General features: G+C 36.9%; 1 protein-coding gene across 1 annotated transcript; it reads left to right on the plus strand.

Annotated features, from left to right (window-relative positions):
- Positions 1-15,468: 15,468 nt before the first annotated feature.
- K441DRAFT_609198 (uncharacterized protein) lies at positions 15,469-16,961 on the plus strand (the record flags this gene model as incomplete). The annotated part of the gene is made up of 1 exon (XM_067645504.1): positions 15,469-16,961. One exon carries the CDS (start codon positions 15,469-15,471, stop codon positions 16,924-16,926), a length of 1,458 nt encoding a protein of 485 aa, XP_067505191.1. The 3' UTR covers positions 16,927-16,961.
- Positions 16,962-23,827: the final 6,866 nt, after the last annotated feature.

A 23,827-nucleotide genomic window follows, 5' to 3' on the forward strand; every position in this document is an offset into this window, starting at 1 on the left:
CTCGTTATTCTTATTATTTACTTAGTTTATATTTTCCTATTAAAGCCATTAGATTTAGGTAATCTTAAAGCCTAGTATAAGGCGTTCTATATGTTTTACTATCTTCTATATAGTTACTATATTGTCCGCCTAGCGTTCCTTTTCTACCCTAAGGCTTATAGGAACCGCTAGGACTTTAACTAGGTAGTCTTTACAGAGCACTTTTATGCTAATATATTCTCCTAGCCTATCCCCTACCCTTACNGCTNNTTCCTTTACCTATTNGTCCTTTAGGGTAACTCTAATATCTCCGCTCCTAAAGTATTGGACTACGACTATATTATAGACCTCTTTACGAATCTCCGTAAGGACTTCTATTTCTAATTATCCCCTAAGCCCCTCTGCTTTTTCTATATTTAGTTATATTATAATTATATACCCAGTTATTATCTTAAGGGGGGTGGGTTCCCTATACTATAGAAGCGCGGCTACAGCGGCCTAGGTACGGTTCGCCGGTAAGGGGGGTTTTTATTTATTTTTAATTTTACTTAGCCGTTAGAGGATTTAATTAAGGGTTTGCTAAAGGGGCGCCTAAGGTTCGCTAGACTAGCGGAGCCATTCTACTAGCTATATTAGTTTATTATGGCTAATAGTTACTTCCCCACAATTTTAGATACTAGATGCGTCTAGTAGGCTTTATATTTTATTAGATGCCTTCTTAATAGAGGTATTTCCGCTTTATAGTGTGGTATTCGCCCGTCTTTGTTATAGAGGGCCGTTGTTAGGCGTGGATCTGGCGGTTACGCGCGAGTACAAGCCACCGTCGGTCGACGTATGCCTCCCCTGCGATGCATGCATCTTAGGGGGATTCTCTGGGTGTTTTTCAGGGTTCTTTTTGGTTGGTTTTGGTCTTTTTGGGCCGGGTGCAGCAAGAGCTCCTCAGGTTATTAATTAGCTAGTAGATTATATATTATAGAACTATAAGATAGAGTTAAAACTAGGAACAAGTTTAAGGTTCTTTTTAACCTATTAAGCTTATATAAAAAGAATTAAGAGCACTTAAAGAGTTTGTCTAAGAAAACTTATAAAAGGGATATATTAGACTATTGTAGTTATTAGCGGGTTATCCAGTACTGTTTATACCAAAGAAGAACAAAAAACTTAGGTTATGTATTAACTATTAATAGCTAAATAGCATTACTTAGAAGGATAGGTATTCTTTGCCCTTAATTAGCGAAATTTAAAATTGGATAGGTAATATATAAATCTTTATAAAGATAGATCTAAGATAGGTATACTATTAGATTAGAATTAAGGAAGTATAAGGGTTATTTTAGCCCTTACTCGGCTGCATCGCCTAGGGGCTCTTAGGGGTCGCCAAGGCTAGCCTTCGGCTAGCCCTTGGCACCTCCTTATAAGCACCTCGGGCTTACAGCCCTTCCCTCCTTATTGGTTCGTCTCTGTACCTAGGCTATTGCCTACCCTTATTACTATATCGTCCTCTTCTATCAACTCCCTATATAACTCATGCTCGGCTTGCCTGCTCCCTACCGTACACCCTAGCAATACTGCCTTATAGGAAGGCAATAAATAAAAGGCAGCCTTTAGGTTAAGAGAAGGACTATATAAGCTATTAGTTATGCAATTTGGATTAACAAATATACTAGCAACATTTTAGAAATAAATTAATAGTGTATTAGGAGAGCACCTTAATAAGTTTATTATAGTATATCTTAACAACATTATTATCTACTTAATAACTAAGGAAGAGTATAGGGAATATATTAAATAGGTCTTAAGGAGACTATAAAAAGAATAAATGCTAGTAGTAATTAAGAAATGCGAGTTCTTTATAAGGAAGACTAATTTTATTAGATTTATTATTAAACTAGAATATATTAGTATAGACCTAAAGAAGATTAAAGCTATAGTAAATTAGTAGGAACTAGGGAATGTAATATAATTAAGGTTATTTTTAGGGTTTTGTAACTACTATAGAAGGTTTATAGTATAGTAGTTAAAGAATATTAAACCATTTACTAGGCTTATAAAGAAAGAGAAACTATAGGCATAGGAAAATAAATAAAAGAACTTAATAGAAGATAAGTTAAATAGGCAGTGATACTTATAGAATACTATTTTAAGATTTAGTATACTAAGGGAACTAAAAATATAAGAGCAGACGTACTTAGTAGAAAGGCTAAACTATAAGGCAATAAGAAACTATTAAGAGTAATGCTATATAGAGATAAGGACGGATGGATTAGATATAACTACCCTAAGCTAGTAGTAACTTAAGAAAATAATAAACTAAAAAGGGTCTATAAGACACTAGAAAGCTTTTAGGTATAAAGTATTTTAAAAGCATAGCTAAAAGATCTATAGATGGATATATATAAAAATTAAGAAGTAAAGTATATCCTAAAAAGTATAGCAGAGCATTTTATANAAGATTTTTATAAGGGAATAACTTAAGGACACAATGGAGTAATAGGCTTAGTATTAAGACTTTAAGAAGAATATATTATTAACGGAATCTAAAATATTATAAGAAAAGTAATAAAGGAATATTTAGATTACTAAAGGAATAAACTAATAAGGCATAAGCCGTATGGAGGGCTATAACCTATTAAAATACTAGAGAGACCATAGGAGGTTATATTATAGGACTTTATTATTAAGTTACTAAAATTAAAAGATCCTATTACTAGATAGGAGTATAATGTAATCTTAGTAATAGTAAATAAGTTAACTAAGTAGGGCTACTTTATAGCATATATAGAAGAAATCTTAGTAGAAGATATCGCTAAAATCTATATTAAGGAAGTGTTTATAAGATATAGAGCACTAAGTAAGATTATATCGGACAAAGATCTAAGATTTATAGCAGTATTTTAGGAGGTATTTTTAGCGGAATAAGGAGTTTAAGCAGCAACTTCTACCGTATATTATCCGCAGATAGACAGTTAAATGGAAAGGTTAAATTAGACACTAGAATAGTATTTAAGGCACTATATTAACTACGTACAGAGCAATTAGGTATTATTATTACTAGTTATATAGTTTATATATAATGCAACACTATAAAAAGGAATAGGCATATTACTATTTAAGGAAAATTACGGATATAAGCTAAAAAAATTATTATTACCGTAATAAGCAAAGAAAATAAGTAGTATAGCTAAAGAAAAAATAAAGATACTAATAAATCTTTATATAGACCTTATAGAATCAATAAAGAAAGTATAAGAAAGAATAAAAAGGTATTATAATACTAAGAGATCTAAGGGACCAGATCTTAAGGAGGGAGATAAAATATAGCTACTATACAAAAATTTTAAGAGTAGATAACTAAGTAAGAAGTTAAACTATATTAGACTAGGACCTTTTAAAATTACCTAAAGAATTTCACCAGTTATATTTAAGTTAAACTTACTAGCTAGGATAAAGATCTACCCTATATAGTATATCGCAATACTAGAGCTAGTATACGGAAATATTAAGCCATTAGTTTATAAGGCAGATATATACAGAGGATAAGAAGAAGATAAATAGTAAGTTTTAAAGATCGTTAGCTATAAGGACATTAATAACAAAATATAGTACGAGGTTAAGTAGATAGGCTATACTAAGACTACTTAGGAACCACTATAAAATCTAAAAAACGCTATAAAAAAGGTATAGAAGTATTAGAAAAGATTAGGTTAGGCAGTATTAATAAAAAAGGATCGCTAAAAAAAATAAGTTACCTAAGGGGAACCTAAGAAGAGTAGTTGCCGAACTACTTAGATCTATTTCCTTCTTAGTTAAAAAAGAATCCGTTTTTTTATTACTAAGTTCCTATAAATCTTATTTTATAAGTTTTTACTTTTTAAAATGAACCTTTTTATAACCCTTTTTAAAATAGATTAACTAAGTAGACGCTGCAAGACAAGACTTAAGGGCCCTTTATTAAGCATCGGCAGCCTCCTATTTAGTATTACGTAAATAGTATAACTCCGCTAGGATAACTAACAGTTTATTATCTAGCTGCGTAGCAGTAGATTAAATATAAGACCCTAAAATAAATTAGTTAAGGAACTAGATAACTATTAAGAGTAATAAATCGCGTATATTTAGCATTAAAGATAGAGTAAATATTACAGGATAAATAAATATTTGCTTTAGTGCACTTTAAGTAAAAGGACGGCTATTATAAAGATAGGCTTACTAATATAATATAAACCAACCCCTCTTTTAAACAGCGAGAATATAGATATAGTATAATCTCATTAAGAGACAATATCGCAGCGACAGTATAAGCACGACGAGTAGTTAAAGAAGAAGAAGAAGCTTTAGGTGTTACGGCTTATATAAATGCCTCTAAACCGAAGCTTGTAGAATGCTGTATTACGAAAATACTAAGCTAAGAAGAAGAGGAGAGGTATATATAGGACGTAGAGGCGTAACATATACGCGTTATAACGCCAAGTCCTTAGCCGAACCCCTAACTAGACTCCCTGTCCAGGTTACGCGTTACAGTGCCATAATATTACCCCCCCCTTTAAAAGAAAGCCTGCCTTTAGGCTTTATTAGAAACAAAGTAAAACTAGAGAAAAGGAGACGTAAGTACGTTTAGACTAAGTATATAAGGCGACCGTAGGTTACATAGAAGCGCTAAAGCGGAAAGGGTAGCCGCTAAAACTCTTAGCAAGGATCTGGCTAATTAGAGAACTTTAACTGGCGGTTGAAGTTCCTAAATATCTAAAGGCCTTATATAATGCGTAAATCTAGGTGGCCGTATATTATAGTAGGCTTCGTTCCTTAGGCCTTGGGGTATTCTTATCTCTATACTCTTCCGGTAACTTATTATCTTTATTATACTAATATTCCATCTACTTATCTAGGTACTTTAGGGGTCTAGGTAAGTTAGGGTATTAATTATAAAACTCTTTAAGCTTTTAGGGGCAGCCTATAAAGTTCTAAGTGGGGTACTAGGTTAGGTCTAGGTTATAGCCCTTCTATTAGATACGGTATTTTAGCGCTCCTCGCACTAGCTTATATGCTAGTATTTCCTTAACTTCCTATTTATTATCGCCACTAACTTAAATTAGTAGGGGAGGCTTGTTCTTTTGCCCGGGTAATAGGTTACTTATAGCTTTCCGTAACCTATCCGGCAAGAAAATAGAGTAAACTCTAATTAAATCTAAGAGCTTTACCTTATATAAGTTGCCTACTTTCTCTAGAACCTCGTACGGTCCTATTATCTAGTAGTTTAGCTTACGGCTAGGCCACTTAGTTCTTTAATTCTTTATTATAACCTAAACCCTATTACTAGGGGCAAAGTTAGGTTCCTGGCGGTGTTTATTTACTTACTGTTTTATTAACTTTTGGGCTTTTTTTAAGTTCTTATAGGCTACCGTCTAGGCCTCTTCTAAGCGTTTAGTGTACTGCTGGGCCTTACTATAGGATAGTTTCTTGCGTATAGTTTAGGGTTCTTTCGATCTTTTCTAGTTAAAGCTTATATAGGGTAAGTAGCCTATTTCTAGCTAAATAGGGGCAAACCCTATAGAGTTATAGGGTAGGATTGCTTAGGCATAGTTTATTAGGGGGAGTAGTTTAGACTAGTTATCCTAAAAGTAGTTAATAAAGGGCCGGAGTCTCTAGTCTAAATACTAATTTATAATCTCTATCTAACCGTTTATCTAAGAGTAATACGCTATAAAGAGCTTTAGCTTAATGCCTAAGATCTAGGTAAACTCGTTCTAGAAGGCTAATATAAACTATAGCCCGCGATTAGATATAATAGTATCTAGCAGTCCATAAATTCGGTAGACGTAGTAGATATATAGCTAGGCCGCCTCTTTAGCATTAATATTTTTATAGTAGGGGATTAAGAATAGGCGCTTGCTAAAGCGGTTAACTAGGATTATAACTATATTATATCCATTATAGTCTATAGGTAGTTTATAGAAGTCTATAAAGACATATTACTAGGGGCGCTCTAGTATTAGGAGCGGTTTTAGTAGTCCTAGGGTCTTATTTCGTAGGATTATAGCTCTTTAGTAGTTGTCGCAGTTCCGTATATATTAATTAATATCTATAGCTATCTTAGGCTAGTAGTAGCGGCCGCTAATAATTTTATGGGTCTTGTTTTTACTAGAGTATACCGTAGAGACCTAGTAATAGGCTTCGCGAATTAGTTTAGTCTATAAATTATTAACGTTGGGGACTATAAGCCGCTCTTAATATAGGAGCAATCCTTCCTCTGTTTTAAGATTGGGGTTTTCTCTTATAGCTTAATTACAGAGGGCCTTTAGGGCGTTAGCCGTGCGGTTTATAGTTAGAAGGCGGTTAATTAGCCCTATTAGTTTATCTAAGGACTCCTCTATTAGTGCTAGCTTGTTTTACTAGAAGTTTAGCTCCTTAAGGATCCGCGGGTTAAGCTATTCGGGATAGAGAAGCGCGCGCGTCCGGTATTAGGTCTTTAGCTTATTCTAGGGTTCTATATCTTGTTCTCTTTAAGTTAGGGTATTAGCCTTAGAGTTTTGCTTACTAGAATAATATATAATCGTAAAGAAGAATTAGGAGAGTACTTTAGCCTACTAGGCTTGCTATTTAGTAAGCTACTTTATAGTTATAAAGTACTCTATGGCCTTATAATCTATATATATCTTAATCTGGGAGTTTGTACCTTTAAGCTCCGCGCGCTATTAGGATAGCGATTAAATAATAGCTAGCATTTCTTTATCGTGTATTTTATAGTTATACTTAGCTAGGTCTATTATTTTTAAGAAGAAGGCGATAGGGTACTATTTACCGTCCTAATATAGCTATAATAGGATTCCCGCTATAACCCTATTAGAAGCGTCCGTTTCTAACATTAATTTAAGGTCTAGGTTATAGTAATAAAGGATTAGGGAAGAGATAAGCCGCTCTTTTAACTCTTTAAAGGCTTTTATATAGTTACTATTAAAAATAAAGGGCGTGTCTTTTTGGGTAAGTTATATAAGAGGCTTAGCTATAACTCTATAGTTACGGATAAACCAGTAGTAGAAGTTATAAAAACTAAGGAAGGACTAGATCCCTTTTACGGTATAAGGGGGTTTCTAGTTATAAATTATTTTAACCTTCTTAGGATTAACTTTAATTCCTTCTATAGTAACGATAAACCTAAGGTACTTTATACGTTTTACTCCGAATTCGCATTTCTTAATATTTATCTATAAGCCTACGTTCCGTAGTCTCTCTAGGACCTTCTTTATATAAACTTTATACTTAAGTTCGTCGTCTAAGTATATAAGGATGTTGTCTAGGTATACTATACAGAATTTATTAAGGTAGTTAAAAAGGACATTATTTATATACCTTTGGTATATAGCTGGCCCATTTATTAGTTTAAAAGGAAGGACTTTATATTTATAGGACCCGTAACGGGTATAGAACGTTATTAAGTTTTTAGATATAGGGTTTATTCTAATTTAGTAGAAAGCTTAGCGGATATTAAGTTTAGTAAAGATCTTTACCTAGCTTAGACGTGTAAGGGTCTCGTCTATTAAAGGAATGGGATACTAATCCTTTTAAGTAATAGTGTTTAGCTTTTAGTAGTCAATATAGAAGTAAAGGCCTCTATTAGGCTTTTTTATAAATAGGATAGGGTAAGTAAAAGGGGCTTAGCTTGGCTTAATAAACCCCTTATTAAGGTTCTTAATTAAGTACTACTTTATTGCTTTTAGCTTGTTTATTAATTATTAGTATAAAGGGCTATATCCTAGCGAGTTATTAGCTTCTAATTAAATCCTATAATTATATGTCTAGTAAGAAGGTAACTTATCTAAAGCCGCCTTTAAGAATGCATTCTTATATCCCGTATAAGTAGTAGGGAGGAGGCGTTTAACTAGTTCCTTATTAGTTTCCTTAGCTAGCTTTTCTTCCCTCTTATTAATAATCTGGTTAATTTTATATAAGCTAGTTATAAAGACCTTGTTGTTTCTCCTATATATATTAAAGTGGAATATTATAGCGCTAATTACCGCGATATCTACTATAGGGGGGTTGCGTAATAATAGGGGTGTATAGGACCTTAGGGGCTTCTAGGGTAAAGGCGTTATTATCGCTCCTCTTAGCTCCTGTCACATCTTTTAAAGGTTATCTCTTATGTCCTATCGGTATATTCTCTTCTATATTAGTTAAATCTGCGTAATTTAGATGTAATTTACGTCGCTATCTATCCTACTACCGTATATAGAGTCCTTATTAACCGTAGCGCTCTAGGGGAGTATCTTTGTTAGTATAAAAGAGTTCCTTCCGGCCTCGCGACGGGCATCTTCTTAGGCGAAGGCTAGGTCGCGGTCCCTAATATCCTACTAATAGGTAGGGTTAGCCCTCGCGGCTAGTGTCTTGCGGTCGGTTCGGATTTCCCTAATAAAGGAAGGTAATTTCGGTCTATCCTCTAGCTAGATAAATTGTCTTTATTATATATTTAGCTAAATATTAAAATAGGACATCTATTTTTGGCTAAGGATTATATTATAGGACCCTAGGTTTAGGATGCAAAAGGGGATATTATACTAGCGTCGTCCGTTAAGAGCGATATGTAATTTTAAAACGTGGGTAACCGGCTTACCAGCCTAACCATTATATGCTCTTACTTAGATAGGCTTTTCTAGTTTAGTGGCTTTTATATTTAGAAACTTAGTAACGTTATTTATATAGGCAGTATTTATAAAGGTAAAACTATTTGCTCTAGTGTTAATAAGGGCGGTTATATTAACACTATATCTATTTTAAGATACTATATATAGAACCGTAAAGTATTTTCTACCCATTAACTAACTTAGATTAATCTCTTTAAGATTAATAGGGTACCCTAGGGGGGAGTCTTTCCCTAGGGTTTTTCTTTTCCTGACTCGTTAGACGTTTCTCCTTCTTCTATCTCCTTAATATTGCCTATATCCTTTAGCTCTAGGTAAGATAAAGTAAAGTAACCCTTCTTATCGCAGTTATAGTATATAGCCGAGGTAGGGTTAATCGGAGTATTGCGGCGAGTACTAGTTAATGGCGTAGTACGTAGCTAATCGGGCGTTGCTCGCTAGTGCGTAGTTATAACCGCTTTTGGTATAAGAGTAGTCGTAACTTATCTTCCTACTCTAGCTCCTATAGGTATAGCTAGCGAGTTCTAGTCGCCATAAAGTTACTTCTACTAATTAGGATAGGCTTTAATCCGCTTTAGTTCTAAGTCTAATAATAGGTAATAAGCTACAAGTTTATCGTAAGTTAGTAAGTTGTTTAAGGTTATAGCAATCTTCTCTTATAGCTAAATTGTTAGCTTATTGTATAGGTCTAATTAGTAATTCTTAAGGGAAACCTAGCCTTCTCCCGTAAGGTATAGGAATTAAGTCTAGAATTTAGTAAAGGGTTAGTTTAGTTTTATTATTAGGCGATTATAGTTATACCGGGCGTCCTATACTTTGTTTAGGTTAATATAGATAGCCGCTAGGTACCGTATTATCTCGTTAATAGATATAAATTGGATAGGGGAATTGTCCTTAAACTTAGCTTAGAGGTGCCGTTGGGCGTCCCTAGTGGTTTAACTAAAGAGGTAGAGTATTTTAGCTTCTTTAGAAAGGAAATAGTTATAATTAATACGGAGCTTTCCTCGTACTTAAATCCTCTAATTCTTAAAGGTAGGGTCTATCCTATTAGATAGTAGTAGGGGGTTAAGGAGCTTAATGGACTTTAATTGCTTCGTTATTATATTCGTACTCCCTAGTATATTATATTTAGTAAAGTAAATAGGTCGGCTAGGGCTTTAAGAAGGGGAAGTTAGGCTATTTTATAGGGCCGTAAGGCTTTCTAGGATCTCTTATAGGGTCTCTTATATATTTCTTGCTTTAAGACGATCGGCTTCCTGGCTAGCTATAAGGGCGCGAATCTACTCGCGTACGTCTACGACGTTATTATTATCTTTAATTTCTGATCCTAATTAGATCTTAGGTTTCTCTCGGATAGAGGCAGCTCTCTTAAATAAGCTTGCTTTAGGCGCCATCGTTAGCTTCCTAAGGTTTATTAGTATTATATACTTTAGTTTTAATTCTAGGGGTATAGGTTTAGTCCTATCTGGCTTATAAGGTAGGATATTATTTAGGCCTTCCTAGGCAATATAGAGTTGTTTTAGTATCTAAGTATAGCGCGTTAACGCGTTATTATAGACGAAGTTTCTTTTAGGGTGGGATATTATTAAGGCCTTCCTAGGCAATATAGGGTGAGCTTAGTATAATGTTATGGCTCGTACAAATGCCTCTAAACTAAAGCTTGTAGAATGCTGTATTACGAAGATACTAAGCTAAGGAGAAGAGGAGAGGTATATATAAGAGGTAGAGGCGTAATATATACGCGTTATAACGCCAAGTCCTTAGCCGAACCCCTAACTAGACTCCCTGTCCAGGTTACGCGTTATAGTGCCGTAACATTAGGTATAATAAGCAATAATATTAACTAAATTAATTAGACGGATATTATACCTCTAGTAAACAACTTAGAGATATTAGGAATCTTTAAGGATAAAAATAAAGAGGAGGGAAATAGTATTACGGACGCTTTAAGTATAATATTATAACTACTTAGAGAGGAGTTAAAAGAAGCTAGTTAGTTAATATAGGCACGGTCTAAAATAGAGCCGATAGAGCTATATAACGAGGAATAGTAACTAAGGCTATATAATGTAATCTATATAATTTATAGGATCTATATAATCTATAATAGAGTAAATAGAGTATACGTACCTTACGTATAAAGGGGATTTCTTAAGAGTACGGTTATATATTTAAATGACCACAGTCCCTACCTAAATAGTTCTCTCCTTTATAGTAAATCTTAGAATATAATTAGAGTTAATCTATTAGGTAACTACTCTACTAGTTATATTTATATTGTTAACTATTCTATACCTATATGCCTAGCCTATTAACAAGCCCACCGTAGTATTTCCTATAAGGCTTTATTATATAAGGCCTCTAGGATTATAAAGACTATATACTATAGGTATATGCCTCTAGTATATAACCGGCGACTATTTAAGGGGCGTTTAGGGGTTGTTCTAAGGGCAACCTAAAATGTTTATAATAATATCCCTTATATACTAATCCCTATTATATATAGGAAAGGCATCTTAAATCTATTTGTTTTGTAGGTGTAATTAAGTAAGAAGATATCTAGATTCTTTTAAAAAATACTTAAGAGACTCTAGATAAGTAAAGAATAAGTATTTAATATAATTGTAATCGTCTTGCTTATATGTAAAGTAGTATTTTAATTTAAGATTGCTGCCTCTATGCTTATTAAAAGCCTTAAGTAATACTTGTATAGAGGAAAGCCCACTAAGCAGCTTTTTCTTATTTACTTAACGTTTATTATAGATATCCTAGAGGCAAATTATAGTGTCCTTCTTAAGTAGATTTGTAAGTATTTTGCTTAGATTAATACTACTAGCCAATATATTAGTAATTGTCTTCTTTATTTCCTTAGAACGCTATTAGTAATATAGTAGAGCTCCAGCGTAGGCGAACGCCTAGTAATTATAGATAGGATCTTATACTTCTACCTGCCACCCAATTACTATACGAGTAAGTGTAAGTTTAAAAGGGTAGCCGGTTATATAAGAGCTAGTTTAGCGCTTCTTAGAGGCCTTATTATAGTCGTTTCCTTTAGCATACCGAAGCCATATCTTGCGCACAGTTGGTGGCACCTGCTTGTCAGTTTTTAAACGGAAAGTTAATACCGCATAGCCCTGCCCTTTAGCGAACTTATGAACATTATTAAGAGCAAGCCTTGCAGAGTCGTACAGCTTTAATGGGGGTGGGTTGAGAGCCATGGTAGGTATGAGGAAAGGTAGGGTAAATGCGAGGTGTTGTTTTGGGTATAGGCGCGCATTGGTTACGTACTAATGTAGATATAAACAAGTCAAATACACGTGATATTTTAACCTAAGGTGGAAGGATCTAAGCTTGTTTAGGTAGGGGGTATATATATATTAATTGGGGGGTGTACGCGTATTATTTAGGGGGTGTATAATTATTGCTTCCTAAGATATATAAGGATATCTAGGTAAATAGGGTGCTAAAGGTTAAACCGTATATATACCTACCGTAGGTAGCTAAGCCTAATGTAGTAATATATAAGGACGAAGAATATACTTAAGCTATTATTAAAGACTATAAGCTAGGGCAGGTTAATATATACATTAATACATTAGTGCGTAATAGTAGGGCAGGAGTTGGCGTATATGCTATACTATTTAAAATAACGCTTTTAAAAATGGTAGCGAGCTCTAATTAAGCCGACGCCCACCTTATAGAGCTTTTAGCAATTAGTAAGGTGGCTAACTAGCTATAGAACCCTATATATACAGCTATTAACTAAGTAGGTTTTCTAATACCTACTTTTAGTATAAAAATATTCTCTAACTTATAATTAGCGTTACTATTAATATAGAGCTAGAGGGCTAGAGCCTACTAAGAAATAGTTACAGAAATCTTAAAGAAGCTTTAGCTAAACAATATTACGCTATATTAGATTTTAGGCCACTTAGGATTTATAAAAAATAAAAAGGCTAATAAGCTTACTAAAGTAGCGACAAAACTAGAGAGCGAGGAGCTACTATAGAGAGACGGCCTCCTATAATACCTTATAACGTAAGCCTTTAAAAAAGCTAAGATAATATTAGGACCGCTTTTAGCGGGAAAATCTAATATAGGCAAGTTTATAAGAAAAATCGACGCAGTACTCTACTTTAGAAAGGCTGTAGGATTATACTAGCAGCTAAGCAGCGTTAAAGCCGCTATTTTTATGCAGCTATAGACCGGTAAGTTATTTCTAAAGGAATATCTCCACAAAATTAACGTATTAGAGACGGCGTTTTGCGACTACGAGCTTATAGAATTAATATAGCACTTCCTCTTCTCTTATAGGAGGTAGGTATAGTAGAGGATTAAACTAAGAAAGTAGTATAGAGATTAATTTAGCGATTTATTATATATATTAGGAGGATATTTACGCAGATAAGAAAAAGGCAGGAATATTAACGGCCTAATTAAGCGCTAGAAGCCAGATATTAGCGTAGTTAAAGCTATAATTAAATTTATAAAGGAGACCGGACGTTTATACTTAAGTATATAAGATATAGAAAGTATAGAAGCTAATATTAATAAGTAAAGACTTTTATAAATTCCTTCTCTAATTATCTAACTAAATATACCGCGAGCCTTCTCTATATGTGCCTTTACTAGTGCGTTCCCAACGGATATAAGGCGTTGATAACTACTTACCTAGGCTCGCCTCTAAACTCTAACTTTCTTCCTATAGTAACACATTTCCTTCCTTACCTTAGAAGCTCAGACTAAGAAATCGATTGCGGATATAGGAATATCCGCACCGTCCGCTAAGCTGATTTAGGACGGTAATCGTTTTCTTAGTCTGAGGGCCTTTGGCGAGATTTATAGAAAACCTAAACATGGTTTATATAAGAAGACCTTATTAACTTTAACAAAATTAACCTACCCTCCCACAATACCTGTTAATATAAAAATTATACCAAATTATAGAGAAAAGCCTACTCTATAAAGCTATGAGATCTTTAGCTCCTTATACGCGCGCGACGTTAAGAGGAATTCGTCGCCGTAGAGGCCCTAATTCTACCTCTGCACCGCCGAGCCGCGCAGTAAACACCAACGCTGAACGCTTACGCCTACGCCGCCAGCCCTCTGCGTAGAGCTTTGCGAGAGCTCTGCGGAACGAAGCTCAGGGGGAGACCTGCACGGAGCTCTGCACAAAGCTCTGCACGAAGCTCCGCACGAGGCTCCGCACGAAGCTCTACTCGAAGCTCTGCTCGAAGCTCTGCTCGAAGCTCTGCTCGAAGCTCTGCTCAAAGCTCTGTTCGAAGCCCTATATAGAGCTCCAAAGCTCTACTAACACGCAGCGCTAATATACTAGGAAGGTTCTACAATTGCCCGTACGAACGCCCGTACGANCGCCCATACAATCGTCTCTANAAACGTCTCTGCAATTAATCGCCCGTACGAACGTCTGCACGTCTGCACAGTTACACGTCTGTACGCCTGCACGTGGCTCTGCACGAAGCTCTGCACGAAGCTTTGCACGAAGCTCTGCACGAAGCTCTGTACGAAGCTCTGCTAAGGTTCTGCACGAAGCTCTACACGAAGCTCTGCACGAAGCCCTGTATTAAGCTCTACACGAAGCTCTACTAAGGCTCTGCACGAGGCTCTGCACGAGGCTCTGCCCCCTAGTAGTAGCAGAGACACTCCGGGCCAAGGGAGGATATTTTTAAGGAAGGACCCAACTATAGCACCTACTAGGTGTTGTAATAGCTTTAAGTAGTAGATATCTATATATCTGTATAGTTTTATCTATATTAGTAGACTATTTAATAAGATATAATATAAGCTTACGCTTTTAACAACGCGTTTTTTAACTTTAACGAAATTAATATTAGGACTAAGTAATAGCCGTATAATAAAATTAATACCATTTAGAAGCCCTAAGTCTTAAAAAAAATGTAACTACGGGGTTTAATAATAACGCGTTATGTGAATAAATAAATTAGATATCCGCAATATCCGTTTTACGGATTTTGCTTACGGTTTTAACAAATCTCGCCAAAGGCTCTCAGACGTGATTTTGCAATTCGGAAGACGGCGTAGGTTATTCCGACGCTAGCTAAAAAAATCACGTCTGAGCTCGCTGAGGTAATTTCCTTCCTCTATTTCCTTAGTTAAGTATAGTATTAGGTAATGGATATATAGTTCTTATAGTTGGCTTCTAAACTAGAGCATGCATATTAATGGCAGGAAGTATTTAGTTAGCGCTCTATAACGGCCCATACCCTAGATGGTGCATGGCTATAATAGAATATACATACATACATACATACGTCAGGATGTCGGATACTTCAGCTATATAAAATTCGCGTGCCGCTAAACCAATTTTAGGCAGGACAAAGGTCTTAAGCCTTGACGCAATATGCGTAATCCGGCTGCAGAGACCAACTCATACCTTAATATCCCGGAAGCCTTCTTATCGAGGCTTGTATCGAGAACGCCTTGTTTGTTCAGTTTATCAAACACTAATTTGCCTTGCTACCTCTGCAGCATTCGAGTCTGCCTTGTGCGCGGCTCATGGCATAGAGCTCACGCTATTATGGGTTGCAAGCTCCACGAAACGCGAATTAGTAAGGCGAAAATCAGCCTAGAGACAAAGTGAGGCCTGCAAGTATCCTGCCGTCCTTTCTCGATGCGGGAATATTTGATTTTTTGATAGCACACAGCCTGTGCGCCTTATCACAGTCAGTCACCGCTCAATGCGCCCACCGGGACGAACCGCCTATGGGCAGTTCAATAAAAACGCGCTCCAGCCAGCTATTAAGAAGGGAAGTATTTGTGTTCTATCTGCTGTCCTCCCCCTACAATCCATTCTTTGCTCCATTTGCTCCAAATAATGCCACTTCGGCACCTGAAACGCTGGAATGTTTTCTTAGCTATCTTCGCGATAATCCCTCCTGCCGCTTCTTTCAACCGAGATTTATGCCTGAGAATTGTCAGATCGCGGCTTGCCAGTGGCAGCTTGTCACCAGACGACGAAGTCTTCAACCGAGGCAAAGACGGGTTACCACTGTCCTCCTGGAGCGACCCGGTCTTGACCTTTCGTGGCTGTGAGGAGCTTTGCGGAGGGGGAATACGATGGTATACAGATAGTGGTCCAAGACTCAATACGTGGGTCATTCCAGTACTCATCTTAATCAGCAACATGGACGTCTCGCCGATCGATAAGAGGAAATATCAGACAATACTACACCTGCTTGGTGACCCAATCAACTCGCTATGGTCATTACTCACAAAAATCGAAGTTTGGAGTCGCTTGCATCATACTGCCGCTCAATATCGGAAACCATCTAACACGGTTAACGTCGGCGAGGCCAAGGTAATGGGCACGCTTCTAGGTGCAATGGAAGAGCTCAGTGTGCCAGCGAAGGATCCAATAGCAGTGTATCTGCAGCTATTTCGCGGCTGGGATACTAAGAGGATGTCCTCAACACAACTGATGGATGTCATGTTTGATACCGCCCGCAAGCTGGCTGATAGTCGAACTGATGACATATTGCGGACCTGTCTCGCCGTCATCCTCTATTTCTGGCAGGTTATCTCCGCCTTTATCGGCATCCTAGGCGGCGGGGACTCCAGCCCTCCAGCTGGCAGAATCGCCACGGCAATATTCATGACCTGGATCATCCCAATCGTACTTCTCAGCAACGTCGTCGGAGGCTTTGTTTCCCGCCGCTCCTGTTTCCAAATCATACAAGATTTCGCCAGTAAGATTCCTAGGAAGGGAGAAGACCATGTGGCGCAGGGATATGTTCAAGATATCGCTCCGATATTTGGGTATGTGGACAAAGAGGACTATTTCGTGGCGCAGGCGTGGAACGGTGCGATATATACCTACCGCCCGCACAAACAGCTCTTCCAAAGCTCCAGCCGTAATCTGGGAAGCAGCGCTTTCCCGCTTGTGCTTGCCGCCTTGCCTGTTATTATCTCTGCGGTCACCTCATATGTAATCACACATTACAGTCCTCCGCGCGGCTTGGGGTGTCGCGGTGTTCTTATACTGGTGTTCATCTCCGCATATGTCGCCAGCGCCCTCCTTACTTGGTGCTTTTCCCGTTTGTTGAAACCCAAGTGGCATTGGCATTGGACTCTGGCAAAGGACGCTGCCATTGCGATTCCAGGAATCCTATTCATATTTGTTTCCAGCGCAGGCCTTTTCGGTTCTTGCCGATGTGCCAGCACGCGCATGTTACTGGGAGAAAGAGCATACGTCCTGCTGAACAATAATCCCTTCTTGGAGCGCAACAACAAAACGTTGTATCTGACCGTCTTTGCTGTGTGTCTCGTGCTTTAGGTCGCGGTCTTCTTGTTTATGGTGTGGCTCGGGAGGCATGGTTTGAGGCTAATGAGGTGGTCAGAGGAGGAGAGGAGTGGGTAGAGATGGAACGACGGCGAGCTGCAATATACACGTATATGTGACGAAAACTAACAGCAGCATACTAAGCAGGGCTGTATTGTATAGCCTGTCAAGTATTATAACGTGCGGTGGATGATAGAAGGCAAGTAGGAGGATTATAAATGTATGGTATTTAAGAAGCCTGCGGCAAACTAAGTCTGCTAGCAGACGCTAAGACGACACTTGCTGAGAGCTCGCGGGAGCTAGTAGGGAGGGTGGCCGAGCCGCACCGACCAGACCCTTGTGAAGGTCTACGAGGGGACTGAACTTTTGAAAGAGGAGGATATTCATCTCGGATATTCTTTTAATTGAATCCTGGTCTTTTATTTAGCTAGTTCCCGCTATAAGGCGGCCCCTGCGGCCCACTAAACGAAGCCCTGGAGCCCTGATGGCTGCTTTGACCCCTAAACGCGTATTAGCAACACTACCTCTAGAACTACTAACAGCTCCACTAAGACGTGTAAAGAAACTAAGCGCGAAGGTGTAAGAGGCCCAGTAGTCGCTAAGGACATAATCCTAAAGATTAGTATAGTTTAAATAGTAGATAACCGCACTATAAACTAGACTATAAGCTACACAGCATATACTGCCCCTATTCCCTATAGTAAGAGCCTCTACTTTACCTAAATGTAAAGGAGGAGGTATTAATTATAATAAATTTTATTAACTTATTAAAAGCCTTAAAGAAACTATAGTATAGTAGAGCAATATTATTATAAACCAGAATAGTATTATTAAGAGTATTAGAAATGACCTAGTAGATATTAAATTGGAATAGTAAAGCCTTAAAAAGCAAAACGCCGAACTTTAAAAGGCTATCTGGTCCTTGCAAGCGTAACTAAATACTCCCTTAGCTCTAATATAATTATAGGCGTTAGTAGCGGCTAGTGGAGGTATAGTAGGGGTAGAGGTAACTTAGCTATAAATAACAAACGCTAGGAACTCTAAAGAACCCAATTAGTAGCTAGTAATAGACGTTAGCTAAACGGGTAAGGAGATAATAGAGAAGGTAGCTACTACTAAAGTAGTAAAGTAAACTATTGTATAAGGTATAAAGGATATAGATAGGCTTACGGGAGCTATACTTAAGGACTTCCGTGTATAGCGAATAAGAGACAGCGCGAGCATTATTAGATTTTTGGTAGAAAAAGATAAAGAAGCTATATTTAGGTAGACGACTGCCTAATGGCTTAAACTATATATCCCTAGGGCGAGGCTTATCGGACCTAAGTGGTATATAGTTAAGGCGGACTGGGTTAAAGTACCTTTAGCGATAGATATTAATAGTAGAAAAGTAAGTAAGTTAGCTATGGAGCGCTTTGGGGTAGAGAATAGGGTAGAGGTATATATAATAAGATAGCTTGGATAACTAAGGCCGCGCGGCTAGTATGCGTTGGTAATTATTAAAGTGGTAATAAAAGAGGATATAGAGAAGCTGCTTATGTCGGATAACATGTTATTTAGGGGAGGTGTGATTATTATATCGCCATTTAAGGAACGACGTACCCTTATAGCATACTATAAATATAGAAGGTTTAGATATAGGGCTAGAGACTATACGCGACCTAACACGTGCGAAATATATAGGCGGGAAGGCTATCTCTAGTGTGAGACGGTTAATCTATACTATGTAAACTGTTAGGGTTTTTACTAAGCCTTATACCGTGAATGCCTAGTATATAGGAAAGAAATGGATAGGATTTTTGTATAATAGCATTATAAATAAAGAACTCTAGATCCTTTAGGCGAATATAAAGAAGTATAGGGAAGCGTAGTATGCGTTATATAATAATGAAGCGCTAGTAAACTTCTACTTTATTTTAGGCCAGGAGCCTTACTACTTTCTCTTAGATGGGGAAGTAGTGCTAGCCGGCTTAAACCCCTAGTAGATAAGGTTTGTCCTAATGGGTAGGCAGTAACAGTATTTTCTAGTTAGGTTATATATCTGGGCGTCTAGAGAGCTGGCAGCTATACAGCTATAGGTAGATTTAGTAGATATTACGGCGGTAGTGGCGTATATCGGCTAAAGGAGACTTATAATTGTGTCGGTATATATTTTAAATAGATGTTTAAGGAGAACTAAGGAAGAGAACCTAGAGGAGCTCTTTAGTAGGCTGGAGATGATTAATAGTCTAATCTAGGGTAAATTATTGCGCGACCTATATACCGAGGTAGTAATTATAGGCGACTTTAATCGGCATAATCCGCTATAGGGAGGAAGTTATATTAGTACTATATTAACGTAGGAAGAAAGCGCGCTAATTATTAACTTTATAGTAGACCGGTTACTCCAGAGCCTGCTTCTAGTAGGAGTACTTATATTTAAGAATAACGCGGGGCGGATATTAACAATTAACCTTATACTTATAACCCTGGGCCTAGCGAGTGAACTAGTAAAGTGCGCTATCTAGGAATATAAGTACGGGTCAAACTATAGAGCTATTTATACTAGCTTCTGGGTTAATATAGATACGTAGGAGAGCTAAAAGAGGCTGCTTATTAAGAATGCAAACTGGGACAAGATTTGAAAAGATATAAAGCGATAGAAAGAGATGGGATTCCCTATAGAAGATATGGATAAAATAGTTAACTACCTTAATAGGTAGGTTAATAAAGCCCTTAAAGTATACTGCTAGCGGGCCAAGCCATTATTATATATAAAAAGATGGTGGAACGAAGACCTTATAATGCTGAGGAAGTTATATATATACTAGAGGAATAGGAATAGTATAATATGGAGATAAGGAAGGGATAACCCTAAACTATGTAATGTTGTAGTAAGAGTAAAGAAGCTCTTTTATAGAACTATTCGGCGATATAGGAAGCTCTATTAAGACGAATTCCTCAGTAATAGTGATAATATATAGAAAGTGTTGAAATACCTTGATCCGTAGGCTATATCCACATTTGCTAGAATACCGCTAATTAAGAAGGCTAGAGGATAGGGAGAGGTTATTATAGAGAACTATAATATTATAAGAGAACTACTCTAGGTATTTTTTCTAGTTCTACCGCCGTGTAAATAAGAGGAGGATATTATAGCTAGCTACAACTAATTGCTGTAGGAGCCTATCGCTAAATATGAGGTTAAAGCAGCTGTGTTTAGGGCTAGCCTAAATAAGGCTCCTGGAAGGGACGGCCTACTAGCTAGGGTGTGGTAAGAGTTATGGCCCGTACTAAGTAGTGAAATTACCACTTTCTTTACTAAATTACTTAAGATAGGGAAAGTACTATAGGAATAGAAGGTAGTAAAGATTATACTGCTATAGAAGCTGAAGCGGGGGGACTATATAGTAGTAAATAACTATAGGCCGATCTCTCTCCTCCTAATGCTAGGAAAAGCACTTAAATTGCTAGTAGCGGAGAGGATAGTATACCTAGTAGAGGAATATAGTCTATTACCTAAGATATACTTTAGAGCTAGGAAGTAAAGGTTAATAATATATGCGCTATTATATCTCTATAAGGACGTATTTAGAGTATAAAGAGGAAAGAAGACGCTGTCTTTAGTATTATTTAATATTAAGGGTGCGTATAATAATGTAGCTATAGAGCCGGAAATTAGGAGACTATAGCAGCGTTAGATACCTTAGACGATTATACAATAGGTATAGGACTTCTGTATAAACCGTTAAGCCTATATCCTAGTTAATAAATACATATTAGAGGTATAGGCGCTCCCGTAGGCGGGCCTTCCGTAGGAATTAGCACTAGCCCTAATACTCTTTCTATTCTTTAACGCGGATCTTATATAAAGCGTACCTAAAAATAGCAGCTCTATGGCCTTTATTAACGACTACTTAGTATAGGTTATAGGCCCTACGGCAGAGGAAAACACGTAGATTATTTAGGGCGAGATTATACCGATGCTTAAGAAATGGGAGAGGATTAGTAGAGCTTAATTTAAAGCGAAGAAAACGTTATTTATCTACTTTACTAGATATAAAGAAGCGGGTAGGGATGCTACTACGCCGCTCTAATTTAAAGGAAAAGGAATCCCCCTAATATAGGAAGTTAAAATCCTTAGGGTAATTCTTGATAAGGAGCTATAGTTTAAGGTATATCTAGCGGATAAGGCAGGCAAGGCCACTAAGGTGGCGCTAGCGTTGCGTAGATTAAAGGGACTGCAGTTTAAGAGCGTTAAGCAGCTAGCTAAGAGCTTAGTCCTACTAGTAGTAGACTATACGTTGCTAATATAGTACCTGCTTACAATATAAGAATTAATGCAGCTTCTTTAGTAGGCGCAGAGGATTACGGTATAAGCTATTATTAGGGGGTTCTATACCGTTGCTCTGCTAATAGTAGAGGTAAAAGCTGGCTTACTCCCTCTTAAGTAAAGGCTATATAACTAGGCCATCGCGTTCTAGGTGTTAATTTATAAACTAGGTAAATTACACCCTTATTAGATAATTTAAAGATAGAGGCTCTGTAGATGGCACTAATTGCCGCTCTAAAGGATAGTAGAGATATATAAGGATGTCTAGGTGAATGGGGTGCTAGAGGTTAAACCGTATGCATACCCGCCGTAGGTGGCTAAGCCTAATGTAGTAATATGTAAGGACGAAGAGCATGCTTAAGCTGTTATTAAAGACTATAAGCTAGGGCAGGTTAATATATACGTTAATATATTGGTGCGTAATGGTAGGGTAGGAGTTAGTATATATACTATGCTATCTAAAGCAACACTCTTAAAAATAGTAGTAAGCTTTAATTAGGCCGACGCTTACCTTATAGAGCTTCTAGCAATTAGCAAAGCAGCTAATTGGCCGTAGGACCCTACGTGCACGGCTATTAACTAAGTAGGTTTTCCAATACCTGCTTCTAGTATAAGAATATTCTCCGACTTATAATTAGCGTTGCTATTAGTATAAAGCTAGAGGGCTAGAGCCTGCTAGGAAGTAGTTATAGAGATCTTAAAGAAGCTTTGGCTAAATAATGTCACGCTATACTAGATTCTAGGCCACTTAGGGTTTATAAAAAATAAGAAGGCTAATAAGCTTACTAAAGCAGCAATAAGACTAGAGAGTAAGGAGCCACTATAGAGAGACGGCCTTTTATAGTACCTTATAACGCAAGCCTTAAAAAGAGCCAAGATAATAATAGGACCGCTTTTATTAGGAAGATCTAATACGGGCAAGTTTATAAGGAAGATTAACGCAGCACTCTACCTTAAAAAGGCTGTAGGATTATACTAGTAGCTGACTAGCTTAGAAGCTGCTATCCTTGCGCAGCTATGGACTAGTAAGTTATTTCTAAAAGAATATCTCTACAAAATTAATGTATTAGAGATAGTGTTATGCGACTGCGGGCTTATAGAATTAATATAGCACTTCCTTTTCTCTTATAGGAGGTGGATATAGTAGAGGTTTAAACTAAGAGAGTAGTATAGAGATTGATTTGGGGATCTATTATATATATTAGGAGGCTACTTACGCAGATAAGAAGGAGGTAGGAATATTAACGGCCTAATTAAGCGCTAAAAGCTAGATATTAGCGTAGTTAAAGCTATAATTAAATTTGCAAAAGAGACCGGACGTTTATACTTAAGTGTATAAGATATAGAGAGTATAGAAGCTAATATTAATAAGTAAAGACTTTTAAGAATCCCTTCTTTAATTATCTAACCGAATATACCGCAAGCCTCCTCTATACGTGCCTTTACTGGTACGTCGCCGATTAAGAAGCGCATAATACTAGAATAGCCCTATAAATATAAGGCGTCGAAAACTACTTACCTAGGCTCGCCTCTAAACTCTAACTTTCTTCTAATAGTAACATATTACTTTCCTTTATTTTTTTCCTTAGTTAAGTATAGTGTTAGGTAATAGATATATAGTTCTTATAGTTGGCTTCTGAACTGGAGCATATATATTGATGGCAGGAAGTATTTAGTTAGCGCTCTGTAACGGCCTATACCCTAGATGGTGTATAGCTATAATAGAATATATATATATACATACATATATACGTAAAGGTCTACGAGCTAGCCCGCTTATGTTACCCCCTTGTACCCTCCCTACGAGAACTTTTGAAAGAGGAGGATATTTATCTCGGATATTCTTTTAATTAAATCCTAGTCTTTCGTTTAGCTAGTTCCCGCTATAAGGCGGCCCCTACGGCCTACTGAACGAAGCCCTAAAGCCCCAATAGCTACTTTAACCCCTAAACGCGTATTAGTAATACCACCTTTAGACCCGCTAGTAGCTCCACTAAGACGTATAAAGAAACTGAGCGCGAAGGTATAAGAGGCCTAGCAGTCGCTAAGAACACGAGCTTAAATATTAGTATAGTTTAAATAGTAGATAACCGCACTATAAACTAGACTATAAGCTATATAGTATATACTACCTCTATTTCTTATAGTAAAAGTCTCTACCTTACCTAAATATAAAGGAGGAGGTATTAATTATAACGAATTTTATTAACTTATTAAAAGCCTTAAAGAAACTATAGTATAGTAGAGCAATATTATTATAAACTAGAATAGCATTATTAAGAGCATTAGAAATGACTTTATAGATATTAAATTGGAATAGTAAAGCTTTAAAAAGCAAAACGCTAAACTCTAAAAGGCTATCTAGTTCTTATAAGCGCAACTAAATACTCCCTTAGCTTTAATATAATTATAGGTATTAGTAGTGGCTAGTAGAGGTATAGTAGGGTTAGAGATAACCTTGCTATAAATAATAAGTACTAGGAACCCTAAGGAACCTAATTAGTAGTTAGTAATAGACGTTAGCTAAGTAAGTAAGGAGGTAATAGAGAGGGTAGCTACTACTAAAGTAGTAAAGTAAACTAT

This window comes from Cenococcum geophilum (genome assembly GCF_001692895.1).
Source record: "Cenococcum geophilum 1.58 unplaced genomic scaffold K441scaffold_16, whole genome shotgun sequence".
Lineage (NCBI taxonomy): Eukaryota > Fungi > Ascomycota > Dothideomycetes > Gloniales > Gloniaceae > Cenococcum > Cenococcum geophilum.